Here is a 27,691-nt window from a genome sequence, read left to right on the forward strand (position 1 = left end):
GCTCTACTTCAACTACGCATCAGAAATTTGATGGAAATCATTAATTGTACATCCCTCTGTATCGGAGAGCATGAAATTTAATTATGTTGAAAAAAATCGTAAAGAGCATTCAGTCAAGGTTCAATGCGTCAACCGATGACGTTTAACCGAACTTTTATATGGGCAAATTTAGAACATAGTGTTAGAACATATTAAAGATATTACTATCATCACTAAAAAAATGAAAAAATGTTTCTTATATTTGTAAGGATCCCCATCGTACATGCACGGCTTCTCCATATGTATGGTATTTACAGAACATGTAATAATACTATATACTAAGAGTATAGAGTAAAAATATGTGAGTTAAGTTAACCTCTTTCGAATATATTTTATATTATCGCTTTGTTACTTTCTAGAAGGTCTAAGCCTACCCTATTTTATACAATATGGTAATTTAATGCGGCAGTTTAGATCCAAATCGCTATAAGTCACTTCTACATTGCGTTTCAAGTAAAAGTAGCCTTTCATTCTTGCATACTTACATTAAAATACTTTTTAATTTGCATAATACTTTTCTATAAATATCAATATTATTATATCATAAGAAAAGGGATAAAAAAGAAGATTTTTTCTTTATTTGACTTAATTTAATTAATAGTTAAATAACTGGTTTCAAAATGTACAAAAACAGTTCTTATTAATAAATCGAAAAATATGTTGTATAAAAAAATGGAATAGAATTAGATATTATATAAGATCATAATCGTAATATTTTATTTTTTGCGCAGGTTCATTTAAAATTGGTTGAGTTAAAGGTAATAAAATTCGGAAATGTTAAAGTTCACATGAATTAACAGTGACACATTCAACAAACGTTACCATGTCTGCATATGTAGGAAATTTTCATTACTATGATGGGTTTAATAAAAAAAATACGATTTTGAATAACAATAATGTTTAATAGAGTTTTTACTGATAAAGGTTGGGAATACAGTACAACTGCAAGTATGTTATGTCTTGAGTAGATATTGTTTTCATTCTGTATCTGAAGTGAATCCTAGCTTAAAACTAAACTATTCTAACATCTAGCAATAACAATATCAACATTTGTCGTTTACATGTGGGTTCGCGTTGTCGTCCGTCGACGTTTCGATGGAATCCAAACGCCGTGAACAATTTTATGATGAAGGGAAGAATGTCACCTCTTTATCGTACACATCTCGTTATACACTCAAGTTCATTTAATTGGTACTAGTTTAGCGTTACATATTAAACTCTAGATATGTTTTCAATCACGAAACAATCATTAAAATTTGTTTTAAACATAATTATTTACAAAACTTATCAACAATTATATGTGAGATATAAGCTAAAAGAAAGATTTTTTTAAATACATTTACATATTAGATTTTTTACTAATACGAGAGCTGGCGACAAAAATTTTGCAATATTGTAATAGTTGGATTCTATTGAATCTATAAAAACTTAAAATGGACTATGACAAAAATGTAGCTATACTGAGTCATATTTATGTGAAAACACATTTTTAACATACAATAAATAAGATTATTCCATCGATAATTAAGACAATTTAAAACGTATCCATTGCCTTTAATGAGACCTATCTTTGGTAGGAGCAATTTTGTTGTTCACTGACATCTAATGTATACAATAGTTCAAATTGTCAAAGTTTCTCAATGCATCATGTAAACAAGTTTAGGTATATTAAGAAAATCCAATGTAATATTTTTTACTCACAAATGGTATGAAAGGTCGTTTAGTTTGCCCAGTGTTATGATATCCAGAAGATGCAAACTTTAAAATACGTATTCTATTCTAAGATTGCTACATTCAAGTCATATTGTATTTCTCGCAATTTAAAGAAAAAATGTTATGAATATGTAATTACAATGTATAAAAAAAAGAAGAAAAATACGTCAAACACGATAATAAAGCGGAGTACGTTTTTTAATTACTTTATTAACGATTGAATAAATGACTAAAAATACCAAGCGTGTAAAAATACCAAATCCGAAATAAGACTACAGTACATTTTATTGGTAATTATCATTAAAATTAAAAAGCTAGAGATAAAAAAAGATCTTGAAATCACGAGTGAAATTGAAATGTCGCCAATTCCCGTCGAATATGAAAACGAAAAAAGAATCGAACATGGAAGAAGAAACGGTTTCAGTTAGTGACTAGATATTTAATTTTATCTACATCAGATACCGTTCTGGAATAAATCCAGATAATATCGCCTCTTAAAGAAGAATGCAGTCTTCTTTTTGAATGAAACTATGTAGGCACCATATTTAGCTACCTTTTTGATTGAACAAAACTCGGAAACCGCCGCATCGTCTTCGGGAAGCAATTTGATGCCATTTAAAGACGGTGCCAAGACGGTACAAGTCTTGCACACTCATAACGCCTATATAAGTTAAAGATCTATAGGACACAATTAAGCTGCTGATTATGAAAAGGAAAAACACGGAAAATCTATATACACCTTTATAACAGCCGTTTGTGCTTAAAATCTTCTTTGTTTATACACAGAACTAATCACATTACTTACTGTTTGGGATTAATTAACTTTTTAGATGAAGTGAATCATTATGGATTATGGTAAATGTACGATAATAATGTAATAATATGTCATTATAGACTTATTGCTAGGATATTTTCTTTTTAGATACATGATATACTTTGTACAATATTTTTTGTGCCTATCTGAAAGCTATATTTATACTCTGTTTTTAAATAAAATAATGAAAAGCCCATTTTAAAATTCTAGATCAGTATTTTTACACTATTCCGTGAGCAATACCACCATCTAAAATATATGCATGTATTTTATATGTAGTATGTATATATATAGACTTAAATAGATAACATCTATGAAAGTGTCTATGATAGAGGCAAAATTAGATATGTATTCATTACATTTTCTTTTGTTCAGTGACATATACTCATAAAATTGACACTAAGAGTCTTTTCGCTATAGTTCCTATAACATATATGCAAAACTATGGACATGGACATAGACGAAATGAACGCTCGATATGATATATAGTGATCGTTGCTATGATACTGGGGCAAAACACTACTATGGATAAAAATGAGGCAAGCTCAGAACAATAATGCTAAGTCTTTTCAGGTGTCCACTGCATTTTACTTATTATCTAAAATCTTAAAAACTACGTATTCGTTAATCTTAAACTGATAAAATATAGCTTTGTAAAAAGTTTAGATGTACATAGTTATCCATTTTCTTACCAAAAATTTAAATGCATACAAATTAGCGGTAAGAACTAGTTTCTAGTCATTACTGGCAAAAAACAGGCATATTTTGTAATTTAGTAATTGCACATTGTTGTCCCAAATAAGATATAAGGTACACTTTTATGATATGCGTTAAGTGTAAAGACTATATAGACTAGAACATGTCTATGAGCTTAATTATAAATTGAATTCTGCGAATGTATCAGCGTTGTTCTTTAAGATAAAGATGTTCTTTATAATTAAGATGTTCTCTATCGTAAAGCAGATCATTTGGAATTCTTAATTCTCTAATCCGAACTAAACCTAATGAGTGGACACATTATATACTACCTTACTGAATATCTTAGTCTATTATCACGATATGTATAGAATGTGAGCCTCATGGCTCTGATATGTATGTGATCTCAGTTGATATATTTTTCTTATATATATATAGAAAAAAATATTTTAAAATTAATATCTATACGACACAAAATCCATTTATCTAGATAAAGAAAATATGTAAATTACTTACAAGATATTCAAATAAAACCTATACAATTTGTACAAATAATTAGCAAAACATTTTAAAACAGAAAGCAAGAGCATTTAAACAAATAATTTATTTGTTACTAAACATATTGGTAACAATGGTAACAACATTATATTAATAAATTAATTACTGATAAATTATTTCCTTTTCTCTTTTATTATGAGTGTACTCATATTATTTAGAAATCATAATGTAAGTTATTTATTAAAAAACTTGTTTTTACTTAAATTTTTTTCATTTCAAAATATTTGAGTAGTGAGGAATAGGCTAAACTTTGTAACTCCTTTTTGATATTGGTTGTTACAAAAATGATATAACTTGAATTTAATAATTTATATTCTTGTGAAAACATGTCTAAACGCTCTTGTACTTGAGCATTGAAAATATACAACAATTTTTTATGTATCTACATATTTTGAATTATACAATTGACTTTTGTTGTCGTTTTTTTTCATCATTCATTAAGTCAAAAATAATTTGTTGTATAATTTCTCTCCAATCTATTAACTAATTCAATCTTGGTTATAAAATAACTAAGAAATGGCAAAATTCGAAGCTCCATAAATATGTATATCAATTAAATATATACACTAAATACCGGTCTATTTATCATAAACCACATTCCGTATACTTTAGAGTTTAAAAACCTTGTCTGAATGGGTTGCCCCCCGTGGACATGGGCGCTGGTGGTCGGAAAGGGTTAGATGCTGGTTGCTGAGGTAACACTCTGCCTTGGCCCTGGGGCCTATGAGGAACCTGCGGTCCTTGATAGGTTTGGTTCTGGTAGGACTGGTTTTGGTTTTGATATTGGTCATTGGGTGGATACGTTTGATATGTTTGATCTGGTTCGTAACCGTCGAACTTTGTTTCTTGCTGACGATACTCCAGATGGTTTTGGATATTTTCGTCGACGGCTTTTTGTTCTTGCATCGAGTATGTTTGATATTCTTTGTTTGGCGGGTCGGACATCAGTATATTGGCTTCGTTTTCGAATGGCTTGAAATCGTAAATATGTTTGAGGTAGGACAGTAGTGGAACGTAAGCCAAGTTGAAGAAAGCGATGCCGATATTTAGAGCGGTGAATCCTATGGCTTCCACCACTTCGCCAGCGATGATGGGTCCTATTGCATAAGCGACCGAGTAGGAGATGTCGGCAATAGCGTAAATGCTTCCATAGACGGATACATACCGGACGTCTACTAGGTATCCAAGAGTTGGAAGAAGAGCCGTGTCTATAAGGGCAATTCCAAAGCAAATACCGCATAGTGGTATCATCAATACTACGTAACTGCTTGAGAATGGGATGATGAAGCAACACAGACCCTCCAACGCCAAACCAACGGCCGCCATCAACCATTGATGGTGAGGATATTTCTTGGCGATTTTTACGGTGATTACCACCCCCAAAACGTGAGGGAAAAACGCCGGCAGCCACACCATTCCTATCTTCCAATTGTCTGTTGTTAAATTGTCTTCCATCCACAGCGATATAGTCGGTTCCAAAAAGGCCAAGGCTACGTTCGCCATCATCAAAGCGCCCGAACACACCGCTATATAAGGGTCCATAAACAGACGCCAAATGGGAACTGACGGGGCCTTTTTTACGCTCGCGTCTTTCAATTGGTCCTTTATCGGCTTCATAACGATCAGCAACATGAACCCATCCAGCAGCGAGACGAACGCCAGAATAAGAAAGGGCACTTCTTTGCCTGCGAATTGGTAAAGCGCACCGCCGAACGGCGGCGCCACTAGACAACCGAAGCTGATGAAGGCCAGGGCTATGCCCAAAGCTTTGGACCGCTCGGTTTCCTCGGTGAAGCGGTCTGCGATCATTGCCAGGCCCGAGGTGTCGGCGAACGCCGAGCCGACGCCCTGCAGACTGCGAGCGAAGAACAGCAGGCCGTAGCTGCGACCGCACGCGAACACCGCCGTCGACAGAAACATGATGCACAAACCGATCATCATGGGAATGTCGTAACCGATGCGGTCGATCAGTGCTCCTGAGAATGGGTTCACCATAAGCTGCACGATGGCCTGTAAATAAAAAAACAAACCTGAGTACTCTATACCCTCTTATAAATACATAAGAATTCTTTCAGATTTGAATCAAAAATAAATTCAAGAATATTGTTTATATTAATGCCAACAGTAACAATAGAAAACATTTACAAGTACTGCTCTATCGAATCTGAACATACGGCATTCGACTATGGGATACAGCAAGAAACAGCAATACTGAAATATTGCGAACAGTAAAGCATTAAATAAGTCAGTATATCATAAAGTAATCAGAGAAGACTTGCGCAATACACAAACGAGCTAGAAGGAACGTTGGGTGGAATAGGAAGCCAACAGCATCTGAGGCTCAAAAGATACAACATCCCCTGTTTTATCAATAGATTCACGTAGAGGGATGGGATCGGCGCCCACAGATTGAGGCTCTCCCATAATAATTAAAATAGGCAATATATAAATAGTTTAGAAGAATGACAACACTGTTTCTTATTTATGAGCTTGTCGCTGAGACAAATTGTCATATCCTTTTTATCACATTTATGTGATACACATCTATTTAGTAATGAAACTGTGACTCTTTTTATTGGAGTCTCTTATATTGAGTTGATACATAAGTGCCCATATATCATTGACAACAGGGGATAGACAAAGTACTATGAACACCTGACATATACAGAATAATGTCTGAATAGTTTTCAATAGTATGTTTTCCTATTCTTGCATCAGTACATCCATTGACTACTTAAATAATGTTGGAGATCAAAATCTACTTCTTACTCTCTGCTCTAAACCTCCCATAACAATTCAATTATGTTGAAGTTTGGCAATTGTGCTGACCAGGGAAGATGTTTGTTTTGATGTTGAAGATTGGCGTATGGAGCGATGGAATGTAGGATAGATTTATGTAGATATACAATCATAACTGATATTACAGAAACTTCATTGTTTGATGACGATCCAAAAATGTATAAATTACGAATAGTGAAATAATTAAAATATGACATGCTCGACGGAGTGGACTAACTGATAACTGAAATAATCTTGCGATTGTCGTTTTTATTGATTATTGATTTTTGGCAAATTATCGACTGTATGCAAATTAATTCAGATCCAAGCTTGTTTGCCAATGCTGTTAACATTGTTTTGGATGAAACTACTCGAAAAATGTTGAAAAATATACATGGCGTTTTAGTATGATGCTTCAAACTCCTTGATCTGTTTGATATTCTCTGATGATACCGCTACACTCGCTAATACAGAAGTTGAAGAAAAAAAGCATTAGTTGAAGCATTAAAGAGGTGTAATACTAGATAGTTAACAAAGAAAAGACTAAAGTATTGACAAATGACGGATTAGTTACTAGTTAGATCAAGTGCAGGATTTCAAGTAGATGGTATTATTATATAGGAAAAACGCATGGCATCTACGACTGAAGTAATAAGATACGGTAGTAGTAATAACCGAGGAAGCTTTTGGTGCTCTAACATGGTAGCCGTGGAAAAAGAAAAGAAGGAAGAGGAAGGAAAAATTATATTTAAGAAAAAATCCAACTCATCTGAACGCGTAGTTTGCCAATTTTTTCTGTAACACATTTGTAAGGTCGAAATATTTCAAAAAATTTAAGAAATCTAAGGCAAATTCTACTTCTTCGAGATAGTATTATAAATTAAATTATTCATTTAAGACGCGACAATCAATACGCTTAAAGAACAAAATCCAGAGACAAGGATTACAATGGTTTGAACATGTTTGTCGAACTAAAAGTGAATGAAATCTGCTTTTTTGGATAGAAGACGAAACAAGCAGCTCCAGAAAAGTTATTCGAAGCTGAGAATTTTTTTGCCAAGTTTCTTTGATAAAAAGGAACTGACCGTCTCTGGTTAGTTTACATACTCGCTCATTAAGGTATTATTCCAAAGAAATTATATAGTAAACTAGTCCTCTAGCAACCCTCAGCTTGATAATTCTTGCGTAAAATCTTAACTTTATGCCCATTTAAAATATAGTTAACATAGAAGTGAGCCCTGATTCAGTGGGATGGGTAAACAGAAAATGATAGTCAATAATGAAGCCGTTGCATTCTGGAACTGTAGAATAATCGATTTGTGCTTGTAATTTTAGAAGTTAAGCTGATACCATTATAATTATTTCCCAGTAAGGAATGCTAGTCAAAAATAATCAATATTTTTGAAACAGTTTAATGAACCTGAAGATTTCATGATTAAGATAATAATTTATATTAACGTTTAAGGCAGAATACTTACTTTGGAAGCGAAGAGGATGCCGGTGGCCGAATCCTGGCCGTGATGGTCGTGCTTGAAAGGCGTCCCGGGGGGCAGGGTTACGTTTCCCGTAACGGGATCATCAGTATAAGCTCCTATATACCTGAAAATAAATGAGATCATCATTTAATGATCGTCATTTAAAAGATAATAATAAACTTACCTTAAATAGTCCGGTATAATTGGTACTATGACCATATAAAGCATATTGTCCAATAACAAAGCTATGGATACTATAACTAAAACCAGCTTTCTCTGGTAATGGGGCTCTTGGAGCTTTGCCCATACGATCTCCTTGAGTTCGGCGAACTCCATGTTAATGATTGGTATGGGAGCCATCTTTCACGTCGTATCCGCTAATTCTAATTCTCCTAAATACTTCTAGAAATCACTTCGATTGGTTTAAGTCACCAGCCCCATAGTCTGATCCATGTTTCATTTCATTTTCACGATCCTTCGATATCCGACTCAAGCCATGACACTGAACACTGATATCACTGACACTAGTTTAATATTCGCCACTGACCAATCTCCTCTGCGATTGGGGATCCGGGGGAGTGTTCAACGCAGTGCCTCTTCTTCTTAACCTGAACAGAAAATACTTTTGGTAAAGACTGGCATACACTAGGGGGGTTGGGGAGGCACCGCGCTGTCATCCCCCAGCCCCCCTTTACTGGACATGGAGGTTGGAGCGCTTATTTATTTTGAATTACTACTAACGCATAGATATTATTTGTATTAATATTAAATTATTGATGATATAGCAACGATATGTATATCGGGTTATTCAAAATCAAGTTCTCCTCAAGAACATTAGGTTAGAAGTCAGTGAAGTGGGCTTATCGCTGTTAAAAATAACTGTACTTCAACTTACAAAATCGTTCATTAATATTTTATAGAGACTTTAAAAATTACTATTTAAATTACAAAATGATAATAATAAAGAAAACACAGTTTATAGCTATGTTGAAAAGTATATTAGTATGAATGATTTTCTCATAGTATAGGGTTTTTGAATAAAGAAGGATAAAATAAAATGAGGTATCAGTTTTGGCAGAAGAATCATCCATAGCGACGAGGTCCATCTTAGATGTATTTCTATATTAAGATTTATAAATACCATAGATTATGTAGATTTAGGGCCGGATCCATACTATACAATCCTGTCCACGGAAAAGGCTAAGAATTATTGAACGATATGGCAGTGAATTACATTCCACCATGAGATTCCACCACACAGCATATACCACGTTGGATATTATACATGAACCATAGAGCGGATGTGAATTGACCAGCAAGATTGTTCGATTTAACCTTGCGAGACTTTTTTTCGAGAGGATTTCTGAACTCTCTGATCTTCTGAACAGATTTATACCAATAAGCAGCAGTCAACTAATTCACTGAAAGTCTAGTAACTTAAATGTGGATGAGCGAAACCCCAACGGATATTTGAACGATGCTGTATTCTATCTATGGGATGACATAAATGGATCTTTTAAATTAAGAAAGATTTCTCGTTAAAGTCTCATATACAGCTACTTTCATTTTCTTTCCATATAAATCAGTCCTGGAATTTTCTATATTTTTGAATAGAGTATTAATATAATTTTATTTATTAATTGTACTATTTTGTTAATCATTGCAATATGAAAAATAGTATGCATAGATGATTCAAATAAAGACTAGAATATGATATAAAATGTTAAATAAATTATTGTCAATATGTTACTTTCTGATAATATTATATATGATATATTGATATTTATAGAAATTAATAGGTTTTTAAGCTGAAATTGCAATTTCAACACAGTTAACAAAGTAGTTCTAGCTAACCAAAAAGTTGAAGCATATTTAAAACCCAAACGAAACTAAACGATTATTGGATTAAATAAGTTATTCAGCTTTGCCCGGGGTATCTTAACAGTATTGTTAGGTACCTAACAAACATGCATAAAATAGTTACAGAATTTCATGTGCTTTATTAAAGATAAGACAAAAAATCTCACAAATTTAATTTGCATTTTGTATTAAATTTAGTTTTTATATGGGTCTATTTATTTATTTGATCTATGAGTCAAATATTGATATAAATTATTCAAGCTGTTAGATCTGTTAATAATATATTAAACTGTTAATTAATTATATCATCAAATTGTTATTCGGTTAGTATATTCCAAATTTATTTTATTTCTCTATTTATGTAATATATGGTCGTTTTATACAATATAATAATGTATTTCAACGTATAACAATCATGACTATTAAATCAATATATTGGATCGAAAATCAATACAAAAATCAATATCGATAGAACTATTCAAAATGTTGGATATGCCGGTAATTTGATGGTAAACGCATAGCAATATTGATAAAATAGTTATGTGTTTTAATATAAACAGTAATAATGCTAATTTTTTTTTAGTAAAAATATTTTTAAATTATCAGCTGATCAATGAAGCTTTTGGTAAAGCATAAAATGACAATAACCTCATCAAGAATCGTCAAATCAATAGAAAAATGTTGGTTAAATGCATGGTAACGGTAATTAATAAATAATAGTGAATTCGATCGTGTCCATAGCGCAAAATCTAAATTGCGGTTCAGCGCCAATATCGATTGACGCCATTTCAGTAAACACATGCGCCATTTTGTCGAGACCCATGGGACCCATAAAATATATAGTTCAGTTTTTTTATTCGCGCAATAACGGGTATTGATCCATTATATATTATAATTAGATCCATACACGTTTTGTATTTAGTGCTTCATACTTATTATGGTCAAGATACGTAAACATAAAAATTTTGTTTATATAATAGTGTTTGGTTTTGTTGGAAATACTTAATATTTATATTCGCAAATTTTGCATATATTTTCTATATAAGTTATATTTTCTACATAATTTATCTCACGTATTTTCGTAATAACTAATCACTTACCTGTATCAGGAAGGGCAGATCCAATGCGACTGCTGAAGAATCCCCGAATATTGTTAACACTGACCTTTTGCCCGCCAAAGAAGTGGAAGGACCCCTGCGCAGGGCCTCCAGCGGGTCTGTTCCCGTTCAAAGCCACGATTACGACCCCCAGGTACACTGGCGTCAGTCGGTCGGCGAAGGTGTCGCGACGCGTTCAGGTGAGACGTCGGAATGAGCGTCCGACCCGGACCGGCGTCGATTTTTGGGGCGGCGACGGCGCCGCCGACAGACCGCCTCCGGATTGGTCGGGGGGCGGTAACTGTCCCGGGGGAGCTCGCTTTTCCAGAATGGATTTCGGCGTGCGTACCAGATCTAAATTTGGAACGGTCGATTCTGGTCAAAGGGTGAAACACAGACCCCCCTTCTTCCCTCTCGACGATGGGTGGAAGGTGGGGTTAAGGGGGGGACTGACGCGTAATATCGTTTTAATAATCGGCGTACGACAATGGGGCCGTGTAAGAAGTTCTCTGTGCACGTTTTCGTTATATGTCTCCCGAAAACAGCAATAAATTCGAACATTAGTGAAACGACCAAACAATTTTCAACCTTTTTTCTCAATGATATTTATCTGTATTAACTATAGCATACCTTTTTTTTATATACATTCGATCAATAAAGTATGTGGATTCGATCAATATAACACAAAATATTTGGCAATTTCTCTAATTTTATTATCGGTTTTATAATTCTAATAGGGACACAACATGGATAGCTAATTTTCATATGATGGTCTATCGTTCCATGAGAAATATTTTCTCAAAGCAGTAATTTGAATTTTGAATTCAATGAGAGATTTAAGTTGGTGCTCGCCAAGAAAATGTCGTCCCACCACTGCTCTTCAACAGATTCGTGGATACAAATACAAGAAAAGTTTTTAAAAATAGGCATGGCATTCAAATTCCTCCACCGATTTGATAACGATACGACTTAAGAATTAATGAAGAAAAGACCAAAGTCATAGCAACTGACGAATTGTCTGTTGCTGTAAATCCAAACCAGACCGAGTTAAATCAAATGAAAGTATTCAATAAATCTACAGCTAAAGTAGAAATTGAAATGAAAATGAATACTGTCATGATACAGCATTCAAGTTTTCTTTTTAAATAAAATCTCTTAATAGTCCATTACTTGAGAGAACTAACAACTGTAACATTATATCATTGCTTTACAATAACTATTTACTAAAGTCAAAGAAATTATTAATGTCACTCAAAGATTCTAGGTTCTGAAATTTAACGAACACTAAAGCCCTGTAGGTTCGAGATGTATGGTTGTAAAATTGAGTATTTAATTTTTTTAGGGAGTGACAAAAGCTAAAACTCACAGGTCACTAAGTTTTGCGAATAACCTTGATGTTGAGACAATTTGTGCTTGAATTTTAACGATGATTTTTTGGTGGTTTGAGCAGAAGCGTTACATTGATGGAAAATAGTTCTTTTACATAATTTTTACATGTAGATCAAAGAAAATACCCTGACAATGTGTTTAATGTTTTACCAATTTGCTGGTAACTCACGAACAAAACACGAATCGCTTTACTGTATATAACATTAATTAAATGAGAAATAGCAAGGTACCTACCATTCTAGGTTTCGATGTATCTAGGGTAGTAGAGTTTTCGTGTGTAATTTGACCTTATTTTCGAATAATTGTTACATTCACCATATTATCATCAGTTATATAAAAGGGTAAGTTAGGACATAATATCGTTTATGATATTGTTATGATGATTTTGATGTTAGTTCAAGAATCATTTCTTTATTGGCGGTTATGTTATGAAAACAAATACATCCTGTAATATTTAAAATATACTGTTTTATTTTAATTTCAATATAGCAAATGTTTTACATGATGTGCATCGTGCATAAACATCCGTAAGATAACTAACAGTAACGTTTGTATATAAAGTATAATATAAAGTATAATATAAAGTATAATATAAAGTATAATATAAAGTATAATATAAAATATATGTATATAAAGAGTAAAAGATTATAAAAAGGTGACTTTTTAAGTTTCACCCAACTTAACATCGTCACGAACACTTTTTATATGGAAAAATTGATGCTTGGCAGATTTTTGAATACGAATTTAATTCAGGCCGAGGCAAGTGGGTTAATTTTGCTTTTTAAACTCTTGTTTAGATACAGAATCATAGCAATAGATCTAACCACCATCTGAACCAATGAAATACTGCATAAAATTGTTTTGATAACTTTTCGATTTGCACTTAAACATATTTTTTGTTTCATAGTTGCAACAAACCTGACTGTGTCTTTACTTTTCAAGCTTACTGTAAGCTAGTAGCTTGTACTCTACGAACTTATTCAACAATCTAGTTGTCCTTAAAATTAAATAAATCTTTATGGTTTTAAAAACTGCACTCTCGAAAATATCAGGTAAATCCAGATATACATGAGATTTTATATTTTGATTCCGATTTTCCTATAATCACCTTTCAGCATTTTCAGATATTAGCTTAATATTAAAATATGATTTTCTATATCCATCTTATTTATTTTGCGGACATTTAACTATAAAACAAACCATATTTTTTTAGTGGAAAACAATAACGTCTTTATTGAAATTATATTTTATGGTTATTGATTTATATGATAATACTTTTTATATGATAATATAACTTTTGTAACTTAGATAAACCGTGTAAGCCCCTAAAATAAATGCAACTAAATATAGGTTATAGCATGTATTAAACTACACAACAATTACAACTAATTGTTTTTCTGTAAATTATATCCAAAGGCAGGACTATTATTAAAAGAGATATTTTTAGAAGTATCATATTAAAAATCAATAGTTACTTGGAAAACACGCATCTGTGGTTAGACAAATAGTTATAAAAACATTCACGACAATAAATATCAGTATTTTACCGTATTTTACTATAAGAAAACATATATCGATCTTCCTTCTGATTTTCCAAACAGCTTACAGATTTATTTATTATTTACTGAAGGTTCAATAGTATTTCATAACGACTTAAATATTATTTAGAGTTTTTAAACCATTCTACTAGATTTATATAAGCAAGCCAGTTGAAAGAGGGAGATTGGGAGATTCAAGAGGATGGGCCTACAAAAAAAAATTAACTCTAATGAAAAACATATTATGGCCAAGTCGGTTATGAAGGCAAATGATATTCTTGCCGTCTTATAAATCAATCTGGGCTTAATGAAGACTTTTCAAAACCAGATTCCAAAAAGGCCAGGTTTTTAAACACTTTTGAAATATCCTGCATTTAGTGATTTGAAATTTAGGAACGGCATCATTATTTGTTCTCAAATATGAACAAAAGAGTTGATACATTTGGTTCATTATTGAACTTCTACAAAAAATAAAAAATCAGAGATATAATGATCTTTTCAATTAAACAATACCGGCAGATTATTTCTGGTTTAAACTAACAATTTCATGCTGCAAAACTAATAAGATAATGAAAATTAAATGAATTATATATCACTAATTCAGTCCCATTGACTCTACATAATATACATTTCATCCCAATTTTTATTTCTCAACAAATTTCACATTATATATTTATATTTTCGCATCAATGTGCTTTATGTGCTCTGTTTAAAATATCAGTAGCTTAAATTGAATATTTATCTTATACCTTCTGTCTGATCGTTGTCAAGTCCCGTTCTAAATGGATTTTCTCGTTTAGCTTTTGATTAATATATGTTTACTAAAATAGAAGTTAATAATATTTGAACAAGAAATCTTCAACCTAATGCATAGATCACACATAATATAGCTTGTTTCATTCTATTTCAACATCGATCCACCCATATTGAAAAAGCCTATGTTTAAAGTACATTTTAATACTTGTGGTGTGGGAACAAAGTTTCCAGCCTGTGAAATAAACTTTACTTCTTCAAGTATTAGTAATTGCATGATAGTTAGATGGTAGTTGCTATAAACGATTTTGCCTCTCGAACTATAATAAATAAATCAATTTTAGACTACATATGATTACCTTCATCACAGTTTAATAAGTAAATGAAATGTTATATCTTTCTAATTGAAAGTTGTAATATGATAAAACCATTAAAATACGCTAGAATGTAAATGTCAGACTGTAATCAATTTATATATATTTGCTAATTAGTTCTAATGGAACGATGATTGTACCAAGGAGGCCGCAATATTTATTTATTTAATTGAACATTAGGCTTTACAAAGTATAACCATAAACATTAAGATCAGAAGGGACGTGAAATATCTTTTATTTCCATAAAAAATTAATAAAAAATAATAACTAAAACATTTAAAACCACTAAAACATTCTATGTTGCTGTTATAAAATTGTTTATTAACATTTTCCAGATTCTTCTAGTTCTAGCCTATCCTCTACAATATATATATATATATATATATATATATATATATATATATATATATTTATTGGATGAAAACATTTAAAATCCATTTAGTTTTTCTACATTTTCGGTGCCTTTTTGTTAAAATTAATGGGTTAACTCAACGGTTTTCTTACGAACATTAACACTAATGGATTAATCACATTTGTTATTTAAAAACTGATTAATTTAGTGATGAAGAAAATTAAAAAATATTCTAAAGGTATACAGTATATATTATAATTTTTGCAATGTAATTAATTGCAATTAATATAAGATTAGGTTGCTTGAATTTAAATGCTGATACCGATCTGATGTGCAAAACTCTTCGTTACTGAGTATATGTTTCGTTTGGCTTAAGGTTATATGTTTTACGACTTTAGAACTTTGAAGTGAACATAAAATATATTATTTTATTTGAAATTTATTTAGACATATAAAACCATTAAAGACCAGAATAATATATGTTGAAATAAAATATATAAAATTTGAAAAAGTTCAAAATATATATATAGCCTATCGATATTACGAATTCCTCAATATTAATTGATTAGTCTGTATATATTATTTCAAACATATCGTTAGCTGAAATGAAATAGGTTAAATCTATCAAATCTTGCAGACAATCATAAATGTGCCTTGAACTGACAACGAAATTTTCAACCTTGTATCTTGCGAACAGAAAGAGTGCTTAAAATTGCGTAAACTAATCATTAAAATATCAATCTTCAAAATTGGTATCTTATCGGTTTATTCGTGAAATCGCTCTACTAATGCCTTAAACATGACTCTATTAAAAACGAAAAAAAGAACATCGCCGATGATGAAAATAATGAGCGGTGTATAGACATGAACGATGGCAATCCAAAGACCGTCTAATACATCATTGGATTTCCTAATTCGTCAATTATCGTAAATGAAACGCGAACTTCAGAAGATACGTGTGCTACATTCGTGCCTGATCTAGATCGTGAGTGGCTTACTTTATTTCTTCATTTTATCTCTTGGATGAAATCATGGTAGAAAAATATCTTGATGTTTTACTTGCAAATGAATCATCAAATAGATAAATCAATGACACCAGAGCATTTAATGACTTTCTCTATGAAAGTCAATATTTTATGGTTTAAAATTATATATAAAACTCTCGACATTCTAGCATCTTAACAAATCAATTCCAAAACCGGACACGAAATTCAAAAACCATTTAAATAAGATATTCCTACATATTACTGTCTGTCTTACTAATTATACTCTTAATTATTTTATATAGGTATTACTCTTAATGATACTGCTATGACTGGCTATAACTCTTTAAACAGTATGAGCCAGAAAATTTTATCTTTTTTAACAAGTATAATTGTGTGCAAATAATAATTGTAATAACTTCATTCATTATACTTTAAAATTTTATAAATAATGTTTTAATAAAGATAAAATACTTAAAGAATAATTGTTAAATATATGTAACAACAACGTTTTCAAGCTTTCGATGAATTTCGAATTTAGAATTTAAACCAGCAAAAGTTCAGCAAGCAAAAGAACCTCAAAAAGTCGACTTTCGTTAAGATCTAATTTATTAACTTTATCCTTGTTTCACAATTAATTATTCTCTTTAGTACTCCTAGTAACTCAAAACAGATTTTATAACCATGAAGCAGGTAAATGATGCGAATAATATCAAAACGCACCGAGCAAGCTAATATGTTTGAACAATAAATAATTACTGAAAAACATGACATCAAGGGTTTCAATTGATTTTGATATTTTCTATTTTTGTTTTCACAAATACAGAGAAAACCATACTTGTAATTTAGTAAAAACATGTTTACATCTTTCTGTCATATACTGTTATTAAAAAGCAGTTTTTTAGTAATTCTTTCCTGCTCATTGATTTTCAGGTCTCAATTCATACTAATGTAAAAAGGTATGAAGCGATCCAGGGACGTCTTCAAAGGTCTCGTTACCTTCTCAGTTATTTATTTTATGTACCCAAGCGATCCGAAAATACACCTGAAACTGTCTGTTAAATGAATAAAACCAACGTGTTCCATTTCCACATCGTGACAACATCTCATTACAAAATTCGACCTCAAGCTAAACCGACAGGTTAAAGAAGGTGAAGGGATCCCGTAGCTCCTGTCGCTTGTTTAAATCTACATCGTTAGATGGTGAAATCTAAAGACAGAATCGGTCCTAATTCTCTCGACTCATTCGATGAGAAAAGCGCGCGATTCAGGGGGAATTATAAGTTCAGAGCGAGATTCAGGCCGTTCTGCATATATTTTCGGTAAAACTGTCACCCTGGGGTTGCCTTAATTTCATTATTACAGTTTGTGGTTTCGTTCTTTTATAATAGGATTTAGAGAACTTTTGAGTTAGTTCATAAGCATCGCTGTATTCTTAAAAATATTTCCTTGTAAGACTGCCTTGGGTATATATGATGATAAGATTTAAGTTAAAATGGTTGAAATAGACATAAAAGGTATAAAATATGCAAAAAATTGAATCGGAAGCAATGATGGAGCAATGAAAAGCGGAAAAACAACTTCATGTAACTAATATTCTATGATATGGAGTCATTGGCGCAACACTATAGCTGAATTTCATAGTTCCACACTGGCCTTTGTATATATATTATAAAAATTATATTTGGTATTTGCTTATATAAAATAAAATTGTTGTAAGTTGATAACTCGAAGCTTTGGCCAAGCAACCAATACATTTTTCTAGACTTGATGTTGAGTTCGTTTGATCCATTTAATTTTATTCTCCATTTTTTAGTCTTAATTGCAACTTTTCAAGATCAGATTGGACTCTTCATGTTGAGCACTCTGCAGATTCTGCTAATGCTAATAATGCCATATGATAAGCAAAAGTGGAAGTTGTGCTATGTAATGTTGTGGGGTGCCACACTTCCCTGAGGCACCCCAGATCTTATTAGCTTGGGGTCAGAATATGTTCCTTCCGAAGTATTGATTAATGTTAGAATATTTTAAGAGCAGGTATAGTTGCTTAAGAATATGTCACTCTATTTTATATTATATTTTGACAAAAACCTGTACAAATTAATTAATACAGCAAAGCACACAGCTGTATTTCCTAGAAACTGTTCAATTATTTTTGTAGTTCTTCTTCTTTTGGTTTAGGTTATCACAAAACAAGCAAAACCATTCTGGTATTGGCGTTATCTTTAACACTCGTTACGATAAACACTAGTGAGTGCACAATAACAACAGAGTATTGTTTATTTAGATTATTTATTTATTTAAGTTTTAGCTTATCTCATTGAACGTCCATTATTGTTAGTATTAAGACATAAGCTGGTACGTCGTGCGTTACTTTTCCTTCGTACTTCATTCTAGGAGAGTTCTGTTGTGATTGTTCGTCAATGTTATTGACTACTATGGGCTGAGAATATCGTTAACTATTCTGTTTTTTCCATCATTGCTGTTGATTGTCATTGTCGCCGTATTTTATTGAGAATACAAATACCATCCATTATCAGTATTTGTCGATATATTTACTTATCGATGCTATTATTCTTCTGTACTATGATCCACCAGCAAAAATTAATTATCCATACATTTAGCTGCCAGTATATTAACTGTCAGTTATAAAAGCCGTTATATTTCAAGATTACCTGACATTAGAAGTAACTATCGTAATAATTATCAATCCCTGTAGTATATTTTTAATTTCATATTTTCCATTCAAAATTGGTTGCTTCGGTACATTTCACCTGGCCCCCCGACTTATTTATTGTGTCATTTATTGTGTAAGCAGCTGTTATATTATTTATTTTTATCTCCGTTTTTATTTATTTAAGACCTAAGTTACACTGTTTTACATTGTTTTCTCAAATATAATTTTTATTTTACGCGGTGAGTTTAAAATTAACCCATAGTTCTAGAAAATACTGTTGGTGCAAAAAAACTCCGTATAGTATGGTAATTTTGGTTAACCTCCATTTAAGCCAGATTTACAACGCACAATTTTAACACAACCATTATGCGAATTTGTGTCCACATAGCAGTTCTAGCCCATACGATCAACATCGGCCTACACGACCTAAGCCTATATAAACGGTCGGCTAGAAATCGAGTGAAAATACGCTAACCTTTATGAATTTTTTCTCAGTCAGACAGATCGAAGCGGCGGACGACTAGAGGCGGCGACGCGTTCACGGAGACCGCCCCCCGAAACGCGGGGGCGGGGGCTGGAACCGGCCGAAATCGATACCTGCCGTGTGTGGAATAACCTTTTTTATGTGTCCACGATTTAAAATTAAAGTTGCCGACTCTCCCGTCGAAGACAAATTCGACTTGGTACTTCTTCGGGTCGGAATAAATCAGGATAAGTGGGGAAAGAAGTTTGATGGTGACCCCGTAGGTCAATCGAGCGCTGCTAGATTGGATCGGTGTTTGTGTATGTGTGTGGTCTCGACATGTAATTCCAAGTCGTTTTCCTTTCGAATTGGCAGATTTTCAATATTTGGCGGTTACGACCTTTCGCGATCCCTTTTTGGGTAGTCAGACTTCGTAGGTTAAATTCGATTTTTTATTGATATTGAGGGATCTTTGAAGTCCATAAACAAGTTATATGGGCCTTATTCAAGCACATACTAAACTTCGATCAGAAAAAGTTCAATGATTCCTTATTATGTACACCTTAAAGAACATCACGTTAGATAAAAATTAGAACAGATCCAGACTCAAAATCAAAGAACTGTACTGGTTAGCCGGAAGAAATTCCCTACTTGACCTTAACTTAAGGAGATTGATTTATTAGTTAATTATAAGGCTTCTTTGGACATTGAGATTTCGGGGTTGGCCTAAAACATCAAACCAAGTAGGAATCCAAAACACAAAAACGAAGTTCTTCAATTAATTCCTAATGCTTATTGGTATGAAATCAACAAAGAACAACATGATAATGTCATTGAAATCAAATGGATTTACACAGTTATCTAAGATTTATAGAGCACTAAAACAGGAAATAAGATTACTTCACATAATGTGGAAACAATTCAACTACTGAATAACACAAGATTGAAGCGTACCAAACCACTGAATAGTATAATGCATAAATGTTTGATATTAACATCAGCTTAAGTAGCCCAATTTAATCTTAATTTGGAAAATACAAATTGATGCATTTATCCCATGCCCTTCTTGTTTGTATATTGATGCAAGTAAAACAAACAACAAGTTTAAAATAATTATCAATGTATTCAATTTTTTCCTTTGCAGCTTTTAAGATAATAAAAACAATAAAACAGATATAATTAGCTACACTGCTTTTGTGATGCTTTGAACTAGACCAAATGGCCAGACTAAATCAAACAAGTGTTAATTACTTAGCAATTACATTTTTAATCAACACTTTTTTTCCAATTGCCATTGCCTGCCTCTGAAATGCGAGATTCTGCCTCTTCTAAGACAGCTAGAACAACACACTTAAAAAACTTCGGAAAATAATAATATTTAAATAGAAGATGGTCCAATGTATGGATCAGGTGTCATGAATTAATCGTTAACTGAATGGCGCTGCCAGAAACTGTGTTTCTGAAACTCCCTTCTCAACCACATCATCATGTAGTCTTAAGTTTTACCTAAACGATTTGCTTAAAATTTAGTCGAAATATTTTTGTATATTCTTCTGTCTCCTAAATCATGAGTTGTTTTTGATATATGTTATATAAAGAAGTCGGAAATGCTAAAAATTGATAGTAGAAATGTTTTTGATTTTTATATTAAAAACACTTTAACTAATGTAACTCTTTACTAAATTTTGAAATAAGAAGCAAGTAGTGTTGGAGAAATATCGCATACTGACACCAGCAGGTTGAGTGCCTTTATTAAGCTTACTGCTCCATTAAGCATTTTTAATCGTAAGTGATCAACTGTCGCAATAAACACCCCGTATATATAATGAAATAAGTTTAAAAGCAGGATACATTTTACAAAACATATTATTTTTCTTGTGAAACTCGACTTTTTTCTAATATCTAACAAAGATATTAAAGAACATACCTCAGAGAATATAGACACCCTTTGAGTTTATATTTATAGCATTGTTTATATTTATGGTTAGTTAAAGTTAAAGTTCAACTCAGCTCCTGTTCATAATCAAAATGTCAAAGTACATTTTTAGGTCAAATACTGTGGTTAAAAGAGAAAACTGTTTTATACGATCTCGCTGAACCATTTGGGTAAAATTGGATTACAAGCTTCGATGGTCCCGACATATAATTTCGGGTCGTTTTCATTCTGTATTGATAAATTTTCTGAAGTAAACATCAAACGTAGATTACTGCTATTCACATTTTATTTGGCTGGGTGTTTTACCTTCGTTGAAATATGTTTTGAGTTTGTTTTGTTTCGTTTTATGGAAATAAAAAGATAGACTGAAAACAACGTTAAACATAAAACAGAATTTTTTGTGTATCTACTATTGATCATTTATTTTGGGAGTTTTCAGATATTCAGAAAAATTAGTATCGAGTATTGCATCAAAAATATTGTCAATTGTTACTTACAACATTCATGCGGTATATGGATTGGGCGTTGAAAAAATAGTTAAGATTTAATTAGTCTAGTATTAGTTTAGTATTGATCATTTGCTGTTTATGGGCCTCAGGCAATTTATGGATGTCAAGCTATATAGTTCCTCCTTTGAGCTAAAACATTGGTATGTTGCACAAGCAAGTGCTGCTGCGCAAACACACGTCCCATCGATTTGAAAAGATAGTAGTCGGACGGTACCAGAAGATGGAATGGAGAGTACCGCAGGTTCGACAAAACTTCCAATTCAATTTCAATCAATAAAATAGCGGTCAGTATTAATTTTCACTCCAAATATCAATAGTTCATAATATACGACATCAACTTGGTGCCACCAGACGCAGAGTGTGAGAGAGATTGCAGTCAATGACCAGTTTTGACAGTTGATAACCGTGATACATTCTATAAAATAATTTTTTATCGCCCGTTACTATTTTTTCGATTTTCTTATTACCTATCATTCAGTTCATCTAACACTCATTTTTCCATCATTTGGTTATCTCCCATCGCTTGTAATTATTCAACTTTTCTGTGAATTGTTTTTAAATTAAGTCTGTGTTGGGTCTTCATCAGGACGCTCTTTATCTTGCATCTATTGGAGCATTTTCACCGTAAATTTCCACCAACAAACGATTACTTTTATCGTAATTTTTGTGTTTTTAGGAACACGTGATATTTACAAAAAAAATATAAATATATCGACACTCTCGCTAAACAGCTACAGTATATGTAATTATTTTCATTACATATACCTGATACATACGTGATAGCTACCATATACAACGTAGTTTTAACCTCTTTTTGATTACATAACAGAAATTCATCTACAGCTGGAAAATGATACTGCCTAGACAGAAAGCGATGAGTGCGTCGGACGCACATTTCCGAACCAGACGTGACGTTTCTTTGAATTTTCGATTGAAGATCGCCGCGGGCGACCGCGTCCCGTCCCTTTCCAGATCCCCCTGGCTCGACCCCAAGTTTTTGCAACAGAAATTATTTCGGCCCGTCGGCAATAGGTGCCCCTCCCCAACATAAATTGCCTTTGTTATTGTAATGAACCGAGTTGAGTTTTAAAGGAGCCTTTTAATGGAGTTTTTCTTTTCTTTTGTCGAAAATAATTCAGGTTTCCGAAAAATAATCGATAGGTGCGGTATTATGTTCCTTACAGGAAACAATACAAACCCCTGCGACTCTATAACAGCAAGCAATTACTATTTATTAATAATTAAGTACGAATTTATGAAACATGAGCGTAGCAATCCACTAAATTGCTCGAAATATTAGATCTAGAAAAATTATATAGTGTTGTACTTATTAACTGACATTATTTCAAGCAGTTATCTTCTTAATCTACATATATTGATTGAGTTAATTATTTTACTAAATACTGAAAATGTAAGAAAACAAATATTTTTAATAAATTTCGGTGAAGAAATCGTCCAAAAATGATACGTGTCACAAAAAAAGTTATTTTTATAACAATATTATTTTGTAAAATGAAATAATATAATATAAAAACCGTAACATAAAATAAAAGCTATTCTTAATTCAATAACTCATTGTTTCAACATTATTTATAAATAATTAAATTGCAATAGAATTTGCAAAATATATACTAATTATTAACCATGACCTATTTTTATCGTAGGACTGTCAATTTCAAGGGAATTATCTTCGAAACACTTAAATAAGTAAAACCATTTTAGAAATGTTATGTGAAAGCTTTTTAAAAGCGATACTTCCTTTTGCCGACTTTCTGAAATATTTATCTGAAAAGCAAAAAGAATTTGTGATCGTATTAGGCTTAAAAGTTTTTTCGCGTTTACGTTTCAAAATTTATAAGTCTCGCAATCGCAAACCCTAGGAAAAAATTGAAATAATTACGGAAGACCCTATATTTATCTCTCATTATAATACTAAAAGTAACAGCCATCTTAAAGTGGCAGAAAATTATAAAATCCAGTAAAAGAAATTAATTGCACATTATCTTTCCAATTCAAATTCACTCATTTTCATATCATTTATATTTTTTAATTTATGGCAAATATGTTTATATATAAGATAAATAAGTAATTACATACGTTTAAGTATAACGTATCTTGATATTTTGAAGTATTTTACAAAAATATTTATTGTAATATCAATAATATATCTGCAATTTTAAGATTCTATGACAATAGTAATAATGTTTATTAGATATTGTATCAATATTATTAATTTTCATTCAATTTTTAATGATTTAATTGTTAAAATATTATTTTTATAGATGATAAGAGTTCAATAACAAGCCCATTGTTTACAAATTACATTAAATACCAAACAGAACAAAATTGGATATCAAAAATTAACCAATTATTTATTATTTGAGAGAATTTTTTATTCGAGAGTATTTTAAACAAAAGATAAAAATGATTGCTATCGTACTTAAGTAATGAAGATCTTGAAATCTTAATAACATTGAAAGAATGTATAGTAATCATTGATAATGATAAAGAGGTCGATACAAAATAAATATGTACTAATAAATATTAAAAAGTATTTGAAGAAATTCAAAGTAAATATTTTAACAAATTAAAAAAATGTACAAATTAGTACCTGCTATATAACAGTAATGCTCTTTTAAGAAGATTTACTTTTTATTATTTGCCACTTCGCTAAAATACAAACAGCATTGCAAGCTGCATATAATTACAAAAATTTAAAGACCAGTTTGATAGGCGCGATCCTGATCCTCGAAAACAGAACGGTAATGCACTATAAAAACTTTTGTAAAACTATAAAATCCACCTGAAAGCCACAAATTTCTTGCTGTAGTTATCAAATAATGTTCAAATTAACTGAGTTAATGCTGCTAGATATAGATTAATATATCGGTGTGAAGAGTTCCTTTAAGTGTAATAATCTACAATTTTAACAAACAATTTCATAAACTATAATATATATATATATATATATATATATATATAGTTTAAAAATGTTGAATTCAATAAAAAAAATTATAAAAAAGGCTAAATCCAATTTTCACTTAATCCAATTTTTATTCTATACACCATTTGTATTTTAATCCCAATATTTCTAAAACTATTAATAAACGTTGCACTCCAAATAGGAACAGAGCAATGCAAAACTATCTAAACCTGAAATGTAGAGAAATGATGTTACTAGTTGCTTCTTTCAATGAAACTGAAGAGCACATATTTTTATTTGCCAGTGTTAGAGTATGTCTAGTAGCTTTCAATCGAGAAATATGTATTTTTTTCACGTTGTCCTTTTATGCCCGTCAGTGCCTCAACAGTTTTAGATATAAATAAAGATAAGAAATGCCTGATTAAGAAACGACATCAATTTTATATCGTTATATATCATGCCAGATCGAAAATAAATCGGTAACCGCCACAGACTGAATGTCATCACGGTGCTTTATGCTCCGGTGCCTGATTTATTCAAGCAAATTAAATCTAACAGCGCGATCGTGACTTAGAAAACTTATTTTTCTTTATGAATTCATCGCGTTGCGTAAACAATTGCAAAAACGGCCATTCTTTCGCGCTATTTTCTTGACATGGTCGCGATTACAAAATTATCACGTTACGTAACGCGCCAGATAGAAACGTTTCATATGAGATCATAACGAGGATGAGATATTAACGAAAAAAAAACAACAAAAAAATTCCTCTTGATTTAATCAGATACATTATGGCGCTAAGATGACATGAGTGGTATAGTGTTATTTTTTAACTATTTTTGTTCGGATCCGGTTAAACATCCATACAGTATGGTAATAGTTATAAATAAAAAATCAGCTTCTGTATATTGGTGTTTATCAAATTCGGAAAACGAAATACCTTTATATCCAGAATGTTAAATATTAAATGGTCTGTTATCTTTCAACTACGCTATATTATATCTTCATTGAATAAGTATTAGAATCGATATGCGAATTCAAAGCTATATATTAAGAAAGTCGATATAACTGTTGACCCTAATTTATATTATGTCCTTTCTGTCATGTATAGCATTATGTATTTGCTATTTAATTTTCAATATCAAGAAAAAGTAACATTAAAATATTAAAGCTAGTCACAAGAAGTTATCAGAACGTGTATCTCGATGATGTCCCAACTTATAATGTGGAAATTAATTACAAATTTGTCAAAAATATGAATTAAAAGCTGCTGGTAATATATAATTATTCTATATTCAATTCGTATATTGGATTAGTCAATTCGTTTGTTTATTATTTAACGACCTAACAGTCTCTGGGATCTTTTAGGATCATTGTTTACATAGATAATTATAAATGCTAAACAAATTATACAAAAATTATATGCCTATCAAAAACAAAAGATCAAAACATATATAGAAAGTAATTCTACACAACTATATGAATTACAAAAATAGTTGCACGTAAAACACGCAGTTATACTTTATTTTAATTTCTTAATTATGTTCTTTTTTAAATCTTTTAAAGTTCTACTACTGCTTTTGTTTCTTTTTATTTCATTTATACTATTTTCTAATACAACTGGTGCTTAAATTTATAATTAAAAATTAGAAGAGATTATTATCATATCAGATTCTGGTCAAATCTGAATAGACCTTAATCTGTATGACGCAGTCAAGAGTTCGTATACAGAGGTTAGTAATTTGAAATTAAAATTATTTATTTAATCATATATGTATAACAAAAACAAATCATATATCCCGAGAAGAATTACATGAGTTCAATACGATACTGTCCTTTATAAATACCCTTTTTACCGTTAAATTTATATAATAAAGAATTCCAATTATGAGATTGATATATAGATTTCTAAGCTTAATTATAGATGTAGATTTATAGATATTCGATATCATATGTAGACTAGACAGTTCATAATAAAATTCCCTACTATTATAGAAATCATGAGATTAATAGTTACTTATACTTGAAATTTATTAATATCTTAAGCAATGTAGCCAGCTTCAAATGAAGTTCTACTACGGAATATTAAATAAAAACTGTAATATTACCTTGCATTGCTCTCACAATTTTTGAACACCCACTAAAACTAGTTCCTTTAGTCCAACCACTACTTAATTAAGTAACAAAATATAAACTTTTCATCAAAACTACTATCAAACTATAAACTATCAGTTGTATCAAGATGCATTTTCTTTTAATAAGACAACTAATGGCAAATTAAGTCGAAATCGCCTTTGAAATACGAAAACCAGAACTATCTTCTTAGAACTCTTATTACAAGAAAAACTGTAGTAAATAAACATGTATTACATATATTAAAATTCTGTATATCCCCTTGCACGAGAATTTTTTGCAAAAGTTGTAATTTATTCATCACGAATGATGTTTCAGGTTAGTTTAAACGTTTCTTATGAAGCTGCCTCTTGAAATATTAATAAATATTTATCAATAAAAAATCACGATATTCATGAATTGTTGAAAGACCATTCTTATATGATACGTTGTTATGTAGACTAGAAAACATATAGTTATAATAACTGAAACGTATCGTATTGAACAATGATTATTTCATTGTTAAATTCATTTTTTTTAAATTTAAATGCAATTATGAAATTCCTTAATTATTTCAATGCCAAATGTTCAGTACCTTTTCTACATTTCTGCATCTCTCTATAAAAACATTTGCATTGTGAAAGGCGGAAACTT

General features: G+C 31.3%; 2 protein-coding genes across 2 annotated transcripts in view; both read right to left on the reverse strand.

Moving 5' to 3' along the window:
- ChAT (Choline acetyltransferase) overlaps nucleotides 1–11,221 on the reverse strand; it is a 62,620-nt gene extending 51,399 nt beyond the window's left edge. Inside the window, exon 1 of the mRNA XM_076403508.1 lies at nucleotides 11,034–11,221. The gene's annotated coding sequence lies outside the window, so the exon portion shown is untranslated. The remainder of the gene's footprint in view (nucleotides 1–11,033) is intronic.
- On the reverse strand, nucleotides 921–27,236 carry VAChT (Vesicular acetylcholine transporter). Its single transcript, XM_076403509.1, has 4 exons — nucleotides 27,034–27,236; nucleotides 8,258–8,681; nucleotides 8,077–8,197; nucleotides 921–5,830 (listed from the first exon to the last, which is right to left on the reverse strand). Exons 2-4 carry the CDS (start codon nucleotides 8,431–8,433, stop codon nucleotides 4,436–4,438), a joined length of 1,692 nt encoding a protein of 563 aa, XP_076259624.1. The 5' UTR covers nucleotides 8,434–8,681; nucleotides 27,034–27,236; the 3' UTR covers nucleotides 921–4,435.
- Nucleotides 27,237–27,691: the final 455 nt, after the last annotated feature.

This window comes from Rhynchophorus ferrugineus, unplaced genomic scaffold (assembly GCF_030347505.1).
Source record: "Rhynchophorus ferrugineus isolate W39M unplaced genomic scaffold, kcgeb_rfMv2 rfM4, whole genome shotgun sequence".
Lineage (NCBI taxonomy): Eukaryota > Metazoa > Arthropoda > Insecta > Coleoptera > Curculionidae > Rhynchophorus > Rhynchophorus ferrugineus.

Coding starts and splice junctions, on each gene's coding strand:
- VAChT (XM_076403509.1), bottom strand. CDS start 8,433: ATGGCTCCCATACCAATCATTAACATGGAGTTCGCCGAACTCAAGGAG. Junction 8,198..8,257: donor ATTATACCGGACTATTTAAG/GTAAGTTTATTA, acceptor ATTTATTTTCAG/GTATATAGGAGCTTATACTG. Junction 5,831..8,076: donor GCATCCTCTTCGCTTCCAAA/GTAAGTATTCTG, acceptor TTTTATTTACAG/GCCATCGTGCAGCTTATGGT.